Raw genomic sequence first — 13,053 nt, 5'->3', positions numbered from 1 at the left:
TCCCCACCCGGCCCCTGCCTAGTCCTGCCCCACCCAGAAGCAAATCTTCAGAGTCTATTTTGTGCGTATATAATTACACCTCCCGATACTCATGTTCTTCCTTCTCCTGGCTTGCACAAGCGTTAGAATACCATTTGGGGTTACCAAACGGAATATGCAACAACCAGTCAAATGTCCAACGTTTGGGACGCACTTAAAATAGATGACTCTGAGCAAAGCCTGAGAACGTTTTTCAGGACACTTCTGGTGTCACTGCACAGCATGTCTACACATCCAGGCCTGCTTCTGCCTCTGGGCAGCTGGGTGGACGACGGCCTGGGGCGTCTCTTGGCCGCCCGCTTGCAAACAGAGGGCGGGGGACTCACGCGTTTAAGGAGTGCTGACCAGCGCTTCCGTGTCCCAGGCGCCGCGCGGACGCCAGAGGTCTGCGGTGAGAAAGTAAGCTCATGTCCTGGCCCCCAGAGAGCTTCCGTTCGCTTACGTTTTAGCGAACCAGTACAACAGGGAAGAAACTGTTTTCGGTACATACCAGGTAAAAGAGGAAACGTATTTGTCTCTCTGTTTGCTCCATTCTTTTACAGTGTGAAAGTAAGCAACACGTGAAAACATTAAGGAATCCTTTTCAGGAATAAAATAACAACAGAAACCTGTCTTAGACTCTACTTACGTATTATATCAAAATAGGTACTAAATATCCCTTGTTTCCATTTTTCTTTAAAAGAATAAAAAACTAAAACTCCAAGTTTGGTTAATATCCAATGAAAACCTGTATGATCAGGTTGGAGAAAATTCAACAAACTGATAAGATGCCGAAAGGCTGAGTCAACTTTATATACAAGAAAGTTTTGATTGTTACATCGACATGTAAAAAATGACACTTGAAATATAAAAACAGACAAAGGAAGTATTTCCACGTACTATTTAAGGTGACAGATGCTAATGCACAAAATCTGAGAAACAAGTTCCAAGTAAGAAGGTCCAGCTGCGCCAACCAGAAATGATCTCAAGCAGGAGGGCAGGCCGAGGCCAAGGACACCCTAAACCTGCTCACGATGGCAGCGAGCGCCTCGCGAGAACGATACAGACACGAGCGGCACTAAGTGGGTGGCGGCCTCTTCCTTCTCAGCCTCCTGGCGTCACCGGACACGTGGCCCCGATCGGCGCTCCCTCCCCCACCCACCACCCCCATTTCTCCTTCTGTCCTCCTCCCCCACCCCCATCCGCACCTCCTCCCCCCCGTGTCTCCCCCTCTTCCTCCTGGGGGCGCACAGGGTCGAAGGACAGGAAAGCAGCTCTCTCCCTCCTTCAGTCCAAGTTCCCACTTAAAACTTAGCCTGAACAAAGACACCGGACATTTCTGCAAAATAAGCTGCTATTAAATGAAATGAATCCTGGATACGGAAGAGTTAACTAGATAGAGGTAAAATGAAAGTACCTTAAACTCTTAAGAAAAGTTATTTATATTAATTGAAAAGCCAACACATCCAGCATCTGGTCAGTTACCGCTGTTCTGCCCGCGAGGTTGTTAGTGCTCGAGATGAGACAGTAGCAGGAAGCGCGCCAGCCGTAGCAGGCAAAGCGACCCCTTCTCCCTGGGGCGCGCACACACGCGCGGGACCCGGGTGAAGGCAGCAGCGGCGGACAGAGGCCATGCAGACGCATGCAGGGGAGAGAAGGAGAGGGTGAGCTGCAGGGAGGCGACTGTCCAGGGGGAAAGGCACGTCCCGCCCCAGCCCTGGGCTGGAGGACACGGCAGCCATGCTCCGCGCGGCGTGGGCACATTGCTGAGGGGGACACTGAGTTGACAGGGAGTCCCCGAGCAGCAGGGGAGCAGCTGTCTGTCCGTGACAGGGAGACCCACCCCACTCCTTCCCTGCGGAGCACAGCCCAACCCAGAGCAAGGGACGAAAACGACTTCTACCCCCGTCCCTCCAAAAGACAGTGGAAGCACCCGCCCACATCTCAAAAGCCTCCAACGACACCTACAGGACCTCGGCCCAACCCCGAGGACACGTGCCTGGCTGACAACGTGTCCAGGGAAACGGTCGCTCGTAACAAGTCAGCATCCACGAACACAGGGAAACTAAGTCCATTTCACTCCGCGTGCTGACTGGGCTCGGTCAGCAGCGACACCTTAAGAAGACAGCGTGACCTGGCGAAGAGAACAGCTCTGGAGTGAGACAGACCCCGGCCGGCAACCGGGCCTTCCCCCATCCCCCCCACCGTCACCTGCTCACCTGCGAGTGCTGCGCGGAGCTGAACTTCAGGCACCTGCGGAGCGCTGCAGCTCTCCAGCAGGCAGCCCAGGCGCTCGGGCGCGTCAGACTCACGGGGGCCCCGGCTGCCCAGCTATTCGGACCACGAGTCTCTCTGGAAGCCACCTGAGTCACCTGTGTACCTACTGCGCGGCCTAAAGCAGCAGCCCGGTAAACGCTGGCTGAAGGGGCAGAGGGCCGTGAGGGAAGCCGTGTTCTCACAAGCGTCTGGTAGATGCTGCCGCCAGCACTGGGCAACCAGCAGGGCACAGCTAGCGTTTATCTCGGATCCATCAGTTTCTTACACCGACAAAAAATTTCTCTCTGAAGCAAGCAGTCAGAACGCCAATTCCCACTAGAATCTACGTTCCCACGGCCAGGCTTAATCCGCTTTGCTGGTGTGCTCCTATCTCCAAGGTCCACAACAGTGTCTGACACACAGTAAGCAGCCAGTAAGTACTTGTCAAAGAAATAAATGGATGAATTCTCATCCTGTCTCTGCTGCCCACCAAGTCAACTTTCCACTATTCATTTGAAAATCATCCTACGTCAGGTGCTATTCATCCACTCTCTCTGGGTTAATACTCCTATTTTCAAAAATTTCAGTTTGGGAGAAAACAATCATTAGCTTCTAGCACGTAATGCAAAATCCTGAATGGCAGACCCAATGCCCAAAGATGATCCTAAAAACTTCTAAGTTCAAAAACAGATGGCTGTCTTCCAGTCGCCGTTCACTGCCTCGGACCACTGAGCACCAAACCCTCACCACTAATCATGTCTGCAAACCACTGTGAGAAAACCAAAGTTTCATGAACTTTGCAGCTGGAGAACTGAGAGGCAAGGCAACACTCACATCTTCCTCATAAACAGCTCATCAATTTAAAAAAACCTTCAAACATAATTAAGCATAGAAACCACTACCTGCAGCACACGGCCACGGACTACTAATTATGGAGTATCAGTCAAAACAACAGCATTTTCCCTGTACCAATATAACACAACCCAGTTGTGTGCCATGGAGACCCCTGGACCACAAGTGCCACATCTAATCATTAGTTATAATCTTGTAAACAAAAATAAATACTCAGGAATCAAGGAGAAAAACATAATTGCCGCCCAAGGAAACACAGATTATCTACATAACCAGTCTGTTTTTAGCTCACTTTTTCTATAATTACTTACTGAGCTCTATTTAAAAAGCAGTTCTGGGTGGGAGGGACAATGCTCTGTTCTTCACAGCATTTTACAATAAAGGTCACATACCATCATTTTAACCAAATAAATAAGAAATGATACAGTTCAGCTGAACAGTAAACAGACGTGTCACACATACATTAAGTATGCGTACAGATGCGTACACTACATACGACGCGCGCGTATAAAACATTTCCTTAAGAATGTCAATGCATCTCTCTACCTGATGGCTAAGTCATAAACAGCTTTAGCTTAAGAGAGGAGAGCTCAACAAACGAAATATTTAGAAGGCTAACGTGAACACAAACTTAGTCTATTATAATTTTAAAACTAAGCAAATGTCGCTCCTCTTACAGGTGGACTTCTTAGGTGTAATTAAATTTACAAATATTCTTTTGACACTGTTCATACATGAAGCAACAGTGTGATAAATACACACACACCTGCCTCCATGACGTCTGTCCTAAGAGGACTACATTTCAGCTTCTCATTTTTAGTAGTTAAGTATTTTACAGGGTTATTTTGGAAAAAAAATTTAAAAGGGAGTAAATCATTTAAACTTCTTAAATTCTCTATATTCACTAAAATTTTGTTTTTCAGTATTTATTTCTGTGCAGGTGAAGTTTATTTTTAATGCATATACATATTTTAATGCATATACATATAGATATACATATCCTATAACCTTAATTAAGGGTTTTTGTTTTTTTAATGAATACCATCTTATGATGGTCACTTTTTTAAATAAATGATCTTAAAAAGGTTGTCAGTCAAAAGAAAGACCAATTAAAATAACATTCATTAGAAAGAACAACATGTAAAGCTGAGAATGTACACTGGTAACACCTCTCACCTGGGCTCAGCTCTACGAGGTAGGGCAGTTTCTCCGGTGGGAGTGCAGCGCCGTAGCCAGACCCATCAACTCGCTCCTTCCCGTGCAGCGGCTTCCCATCCATGTGCTTCTGGCTTTTCTTTGGGATGTAGTCTGGTGGCCTCCTCTTCAGCTGAAAGACTAAAATCCCTAGAACAGTAACACTGTAAATTAGCAACCAGACTCAAGTGAGTGTAGACGGCCAGCTGACTGGCAATCAACTGTTCAAAGATTTATCAAGAAAATGTAATTTAATAACATCTCCCAGGGAATAATTAAGCAAAAGCTCTACCCAATTTACACTTTCCCTCAACAGAGGAAATACTACTCTCTTGACATGTTCTTGAAAACTCTAGCAAGCAATTTCCAAAAATTATTTTAAATTAATCCCCTCCCAAGCATATCACATGCATGAAAGACAACACTCCAGTTTCAGAATAAATGAATGTTTCTACTGGTAAAGAACCCTATGATCAATAAATACACTCACACACACATGTAACAGCACATGCGCACACAAATACACATGCATTCTTAGTTAACCTGATCTTATTTAATTCAACCGAGTTAACTCAGAATTCAAAGCAATCTGACTTTAATAAAGTTTCGCTTTATACTGTCGAGAAAAGGTACTAAGCAAGTGTATGTTTAAAACTCGCGGTCTACACTCAAATGTGACTGGCAGTCAGTTTTTATGTCTTTATTAATGCAAAGGCCCTCCACAGAGCGACAGGTAGCTTAAGATGTGTATCTGAAAGCAAGAAAACTCTATTTCATAAAAAACATACCTTTAAACCCTCACTGCTTTGACGTAATTAGGAGAAATCGTTTCGATAGTGAAAAGTCTGGATTCATTATATGAAATGACTAAATTACTAGACGGTATTTAGGGTTGAAGGCTATTTTCCCTATCACAACAAATCTGTCCAAACATCACCAGTCCATCTGGTCGGCAGGGAAAGGATCCCGCTGCTGACAGACACCCACCTCCCACGTCCTGACACGGGGCTGAAGTCCAGCTTCTTCAGGACACGGTGCTCCTGCTGCCACAAAACGGTCTGTGCCAGGTCTCCCACTAGACCCACCAGCAGAGAGCGGCCCTCAGGATGCGGGGACCCCCTAGGAACCACCCAGCAAGTCCAAGAAGGGGACAGAAACCTGCACAGCACACAGCCCTCGAAAGACTGCCACGCGCACCTTCCTACACCTTCCAGTAAGTTAAACGACTAATGTTTCAAGTCGGAGTGTACGCATCACAGAGGTAAGGCTTGGACAAATAAGATTACTCTTCACCTCTGTCATTCGGCCACTCCCTGAAGATCTGTAGAGGACACTCGTCGTCATCAAGGATGATTTCTTCAGCAGCTTTCTCATCAGAATGCTGGGCCCCAGGAGGAAGCACCACCTGGGAGGGAAGAACAATGAGCTGTGACTGCACCCGAAAAGTGAATTAGCAGGTATGTAAAAGAAAGAATGTATTGTTTTTGAGGAAATAAAAAAGTCACTGTAGATAGAACTGAATTGGTCAAACACAATGAACAATTCTCAAAAACACTGACAGAAGTGACGGAAAATAGTTTCCAATTGAAAGCCTGGCCAGCCAGCCGGACCGTCTTCCTTCACCTGCTTCTCTGCGCTGCGCCCGGCTCCCCGGCCCATACTAGCCTGAGTCTGCTTTCTGACAAACTCTCTTTTGGAAAGACTGCACGCGACAGTCAACCTGTGCGTAGTGCCTTCGGGAAAGGGGACTGCAGGACCCAGCTTTCACAACCAAACGTTTTAGTGTGGAGTTTCATCTAACAGGTAACCTTTTAGGGTGTAACCATCACATAACCACACAAGAGATTAGCTTTCTTTTTCTTGTAGAAAATTCGTTTTTATGATTAAATTTTAATCAGATCATTTAGACGTTATTACTGGGCCGTTCATTCAACAAATGCTTTAAGATACTGCATTCACCACACTCAAAAATCTGTAACACTGGATTACTCTTTATTCTATGTTTTACAGCAAACGACTTTTCTCAATCGAGAAAACTCTCTGTAACTCAGAGAACAGAACCAGCGGCCGCAGGGCTCTGTCTCCGACCCCCCGCTGACTTCTGCCCCACCGCTCGCACCAACCGAAACACGGTTACAGAAAACAGGAGAAGCCAGGCACTGGCACCTGAGAATTATTTTCAGCCTGGAGTTCCTGTAATAACGTCACCCTAACAGACCTCACTCCCAATTAGATCATCGTGTGCATAGACCAGATGGGTTAGACTTCCACAGAACTGTAAAACTCTGCTCCGCACTGCTGCAAATTACCCCAAAAAGACAAGTTTATTACAACACACCCTTATGCTAAAGTAACCAACCTTTCCTCACAGCGTCTTGTATTACATGTAGTACAGTGGGCTTGGAACACACACTGCTTCAGGACCTGACCCTCACTCATCTCTTTAAGTCGCAGTCTTTGTCACGTATCCTCATAGATCCAGTCACACAGAACTTCTCCGAATTCTCGACTGGGCCACGAAACCTCATGCTTCCACGATCCCTTGTGCCTCAAAGGCCCGTCCCCAGCTTTCGGGTCTAGCTAGCGTGCCCTCTCACCTCCCAGCCCAAGTACAACTCCTCCAGGGAGCCTGCTCTGACCTCCGTTCTAATTTCGAGCTCCTTGCCTGCACTTCTTTCTCGGACTCTCTGTCTCCCTGTACTGTAACCTCTTGAAGGCAGCTCTTATTCTTGCATCCCAGCACAGTATCTAACAAATAAGAGGAACCTACATGTTCATTGACTAATTCACTGAATAGGTATAACAGATGAATGAATGAATATGAAAGGGCTACATATTACAGGATGGATGAGACGGCAAGGAAACAAAGGACTTCCATCTCAAGGCTAAAACAATAATCAACTCCTAATTTATCCTCCTGAAGCTTGCGAAAGAAAATGCGCAAGAACAGAGAGGAATAAAAACCAAAACTAGGCGACCCTCAGAAGAAATCATCAAGTGATCTCAAAAGGGACCGTCGGTAAAAGCCCAATAACTTCATGCCCTGGTTAAGGTGTTCTTTCACTTTCTGATTTTCATCAGTAAAAACATGGCAGAAATTAAAGAAAGGAAAAAAATGTTATAAAGTTCACTACCACACAGCCTATCAAATGCACCTTTATGGAACTGAGAATTATTTAATGGATTTATGTACACTTAAAAGTTAACGCTGCCCTGGCAAGCGCTTCAGCAATCCCAAGTGTTCGGCAGTGGTAGCTAAGCTCCTGCCCTTGCGCTCACAGCCTGACAGGGACCCAGCTGGAGAAGGGCCAGCCCTCTGTTTAGCAATGCAGACCCTATTTACACCGCTGTCTTACTGGTTTTATCCTAAGAACACTTTTTACAGCAGGTATTAACCAAAACTATGAGGAACGTGTATCAAAATCTACCATTAATCCATGGACACAATTATTCTTTAGGTGTAAATATATTTTCCATACATACACTAATGCTTGCTCCATCCTGCTATTTCTCCCAAGCAGGAAAGCAACGAAGCCATCATGACAACAGGGTCCCCCTGTCTCAAACTCACCTGCAGGAGGAAAACGCCCAGCGTGGCCTGAATCTCAGGTTCTTTCCCTTTGGAGAGAATGCGTGATTATCCCGATGACCTATCCTCCCAACCTCGCCCTCCCAGCCCCTCCCTCCCCAAAGTAAGGCGGGTTTTCAGTCTCTTTCTAATAAGACCAAAAGAAAGAAAAGGCACAGCAAAAAGCAAATACTCACGAGCATCCATCTACCTTCCTCCACCCCACAGTGAAATGAGCTCTGCTGTCCTTCCTCCTGATTCTACGTAACACAGGCTCAACGCAAAAAACTCAAACACAGAAAAGCATAAGGAGGAGGGGAAAAAAAATCTGTGAGACAATAAGTGTATTTTCCTGATCATGCTTTCTATAATTATGCTTTTTTTTTTTTTACATAAGAAGGTGCATGGCTTGATCACATGTAACATTTTAAAGTCTCCTGTTCCTCTCCCTCCCCTCATGTAGGCAGTTAAGCTGGTGTGTATTCTTCCTATGCATGTACCTTTCTTGGTGCTCACGTATACATACACACAGAATTTTGTTGTTTGGTTTTATTGTATGGCGACTGTTTTTCCAAAAATAGGGTATTGTTTAAAATGTAAATACGTCTAAGTCAACTGGTATTGGTCTAACTCAAAATGTTGCATAATGACAAGGTATTCAAAGTATTCCTTAAGCGATGAGTATTTAGTTTATTGCTATAACACACAACACGGGAAAAAAGTTTTTACAGAAATACACTCAGGAATTTACTGACTATTTGTTTATTTTGACGTTAAAACTAATATTTACCACCGTACTTCTAAAGAATATTTTCCACCTCAGACATCACCTCCACTCTGAAACAGGTGCCGCAGAGGACGGCTACACAGCGACCCCCAGACGCTCCGTCCCCGTCGCTGGGGCGCCCTCCTGCCGTGCTGGAGCCCGTTCTGCGACACCCTGTTTTTCTCTTTCTTGGCCTACACCACGATTTTGCTGGAGAATGTCCTCCAGCACCTTACTGAGAGAGGCTGCGTGGGTGGTAGATTTTTGCCGTGTGTGTCTTAAAACGTCTTTATTCCAGCCGCCCGGCGCCTGACCGAGGGTATGGCCAGAAGTTGGTTCCCTCTGCATCAGGAAGTGCCGCTCCCCTGAATTCCAGAGTCCACGGCTACTGCTGAAGTGACTGCTGCAACTGTGCCCCCCAACCCTTTATACAAGCCCTGAACCTGCTTCTTTGCGATCATTACCCTCTCTTTTTCTCTAGTTTCCTGCACTTTCACTACACCCTGGTTTGGGCCTTTTTCAAAGCAACTGTCCCATTAGTTAGTGGGCCTTTTCAACCTAGAGACTCAAATCCTTCAGTCCTGGGAGATGGTCTAGCATTGCTTCTTTGGTAGCGTCTATCTCTCCATTTCCTGTTGCTTTTTCTACCTGGTCCTCCTTGGGCTAAATGTTAAGATATTCTGCACCGATAATCTAAATTCCGGAGCCCCTCTCTTTTTGTCCTCCGGCAGATTTCCTCCACTTGCTCTTTCATCCCTCCACTGACATTCTGCCCCCACCCCTCATTTACCTGGGCTTTTCAGTCCCTAGGAGCCCCCGCACGCTTCTCCTCACTGTGCTCCGGATGCACCGTCCGCCGAGTCTCTTAGCTCTCCCACGCTCCATCTGCTTTGTCTCTTGGATCTCCAGATTCTCTGATCTGTCTGTGTCGGTCTGTCTTTCATTTTAAAGGCATTTGCAAATGTCTACTGAGTCTGGGCCGTCCACTCACACTGACAACGAGTCACAGGAAAGCTGACGGTAACGGCGAGGACGGCTGCTGGACCAGACGTCCAAAGGTCAGTTTCCATACAGATCTTTCTTCTCTGACCAGAAAGTGCCTTCTGGGAGGAATCCTTCAATCTTCTGGGTACAGCCTTCCCCTCCATCCTCCTGCTTGTGGTAAAGACCCTGCTATGCCAGTCACCCCCAAAGCCAAGGCCTCCTCCCCCAGCGGTTTTACTCTGGCCTTCGGATGGAGAGACGACGCAGTAGCTGGATGGGAAGGCAGTCTGCTGGAGGCTACTACTGCTTATAAAAACTTTCCACCCAATTTGTTTTCAGCCCAATTTTCAATGCTGCCTCAGAACGTGCCAGAGCCCCTCATGCCGGAGTCCGCTAGGCGCTGGGAGACAGGCAGCTGCGCGCTTCCCCTCGGCTGCCCCCTCTGCAGGTCCAGCAACTTAGATACAACCCACCCGCTTCTTCAGACTCTCATCTACAACTGCTCTGCTGGCCCCTTCGCTCACTCTCTTTGTTCTCGTGCACTCCCACAGGTCTTTATCCTTTATTGTCATCTCAGTGGAATCAAAACATCTGTTTTCTCATCTATTTTCAAATGAAAATTGAACTTTATTCATAAAATTACACATCTACCAAATGGTTTTTCCAACCGAATATAAAGTCTCAGCTTTTCAGCAAAAAGAAAAAAGCCATAAAACTCAAGCAAGGCCTTTTATTTAATTCTCTCTGTAGCAACACTAGAAACCACTGCTGAGAGCTTACAGAAGACCACTCACTCTGTCCACAGCCTGGAAAACTGAACACTGTTAGCATTCGGATTCATGTGCAGAGTTAATGCAAACCCAGTCACAACTCCGGCAGGTTTTATGTCGAAATTGATAAGTTGATTCTAAAATTTATTTGTAAATGCAAATAACCTAGAATAACCAAAGCAATTTTTTAAAAGCAAAAGGAGAAAGCAAAACTGGGACTTTATATGATTTTAAGACTCACCATAAATCCACAGTAATCAAAACAGTTTGGTGTTGGTGAAAAGATGTAAGATATACAAATGAAACAGAAGATTCCAGAAATAGAACCAAACATATATGGCCAACTGATTTTCAACAAGGTGCCAATGCACTCAGTGGGAGAAAATAAAGTCTTTTTTTCTGTATCTGTACAGAAGAAAATGAGCATCGACCCTAATCTCACACCATACACAAATGTCACCTTGAAATGGAACACACAGACCCAAATGTAAGACCTAAAACTATGAAACTTCTAAAATAAAATATAGGTACAAGTGTCTGCAGCCTTGGAGGAAGCGAATTCTCATACAGAAAGTACAGAGCACTAAGAAGTTAACAAGCTGGACTTAACAAAATAATAAATTGTTCCTCACGGAAAGATACCATCTTAAAAATGAAAAGCCAAGCCACAGACGGGGAAAAAAATATTCACAGTACATGTATCATACACAGGACTTGACATGTATACAGATAATCAGGGAAACTCAAATTTCCTCCACAATGAGATACAACTACACCCATCAGCATGTCTAATAGTTTAAATGACTGACCAAACCAAGCATGGGTGAGGGGCAGAGCAATGGCATCTCATATATGACTGTGGGGATGCAAATGGCATACTCAGGTGGGAAAGAGTTTCTTTAACAGTTACACATATGCCTCCTACGGAGCCGTTCACTTGAGTATTTACTCAAGAAAAAAAGTACTTCTGTGAGAAGACCTGCACATGTATGCTCACAGCAGTTTTACTGTAAGAGCCCAAAACTGAAAACTGGAAACAAGGCAAATTCTAACAGGTGAATGGATGAACAAAGTGTGACATGTCCATACAATGAAACACAAAAATACCACGAGGCACAAGGAAACTCCTGAAGGTGAAGGAAACGTTCACTGTGCTGCAGGCCCAAGCCGATGGTGTTATAAACTTTAAATACATGTAATACCTTGTACTTTAATTATTTCTCAATAATCTTGGCGAGGGCAAGAACTAAAACAAGTAAGCACACTTCCATTATTTAATAATCAATTGCTAAGATGAGAGAAAGAAGGATATCTTCTTAAAAAAATCTACTTCCAATGGGATTTTGACAGAGAAGTAATGGGTATAAAGAAGTTGTTACATACTTGTGATTGACTTAAAGGTTAGTAATTTTCCAAAAAGTTGGTCTTAGAAGAGAAAATCTGCTTGATTTTACTTAGCGTCACCAATTCAACTCTGAGGCATAAAATTTCACTGTATTTCTTGAGTACTGGGGTCAAAGACACACCCTTTATCTCCAAGAAATTACGGATGACTACTAAACCTATCAGCCAAATGTCGGTTGATGATGAACAGCAAACCAAGATTTATTTAAAGTTGGGTCGTTATGATACATCTTAGTAAAAACCCTAAGAAAAAAATCATTAAAGCAGATTTTACTAAAATAAAATTGTCACCTATAGATATGCAAAATAAAAACTGGAAGGATATACATCAAAATGTTAATGGCGCTTATCCTTTGGTATTAGAACTACAGAGGACTTTCTTCCATTTGCCTTTTTATACTTTTCTTAGTCTACAGCAGGAACACAGATTACTTTTGTAATGGAAAGGAGAATGTTGTTTCTTATATACATTTACACGTGGTTTCGGTTTACCAGATTCTAAGTGATACAGTGTGGAGAAATTCAGCCTAAGTTTAACTTCATTTAAAGAATATCTTTCCATTTAAATGCAAAGTTCTAGCACGTGTAATATGGGGAAGTACCGACGTGGCAGGTACTCACGCGGGCGATGCAATAATCCTTAGGATTTTCTTTCTCCAGACCGTACTTCTCTAGAGCTTCAGCCACAGCGAAGTCTGCAGGATCTGTGGTAGACAGCAGGATCGTCTTGTAGGGAATATTTGGTTTTAAACTATCTGCATAAATTCTCAATGTTCCACCTGCAAAAAACATTGTGACATCTTTGATCACAACTTTTATCCCAATACCAGAGATCTGTATACGAATTCTATCCCCACTTCCTGGTAGGTGACACACACTGGCAGGGACATGCCGACCCAGTGATCCTGTGCTAGACAGGGCGAGTAATTCTGTGTGACCAGGCTGTTTCTGTCCTCCCTTCAAGCCCGTGCAGTTTTTATAATGACGAACTGATTTCCACTGTGGGGAAAGGACAGAAAGGGAAGAAACCCCGGAGTTTCTTCCAAGTGCTGCTCTTGCTTTGACTGCCTTCTCACTTCCTCACCTACACAGCGTTAGACACCTACTTTCCCCACTTCCGCTACTTCCTGACCAACAATCTGAAACTTAAAAACCCCAAACAATATTAATCCCACTAAATAACTCAGTTTTTTAAAAAAGTGAACCAGAAATCAGGGTACTTCAGGTGCTGGAGTCCAAAG

At 44.7% G+C, this 13,053-nt stretch overlaps 1 protein-coding gene across 14 annotated transcripts in view; it reads right to left on the bottom strand.

Moving 5' to 3' along the window:
- Positions 1–13,053, bottom strand: part of AFDN (afadin, adherens junction formation factor) — a 139,438-nt gene that overhangs the window by 71,611 nt on the left and 54,774 nt on the right. For all 14 annotated transcript variants that reach the window (XM_070043509.1, XM_070043504.1, XM_070043506.1 and 11 more), the window contains exons 6-8: positions 12,434–12,591; positions 5,614–5,725; positions 4,303–4,470 (exon numbers count right to left, since the gene is read on the bottom strand). In XM_070043509.1, the coding sequence (XP_069899610.1) occupies positions 4,303–4,470; positions 5,614–5,725; positions 12,434–12,591 (438 nt within the window). The remainder of the gene's footprint in view (positions 1–4,302; positions 4,471–5,613; positions 5,726–12,433; positions 12,592–13,053) is intronic.

Source organism: Globicephala melas, chromosome 14 (genome assembly GCF_963455315.2).
Source record: "Globicephala melas chromosome 14, mGloMel1.2, whole genome shotgun sequence".
Classification (NCBI taxonomy): domain Eukaryota; kingdom Metazoa; phylum Chordata; class Mammalia; order Artiodactyla; family Delphinidae; genus Globicephala; species Globicephala melas.
The sequence above is the reverse complement of the archived record's forward strand: the minus strand, read 5'-3'. Positions and strand labels throughout refer to the sequence as shown.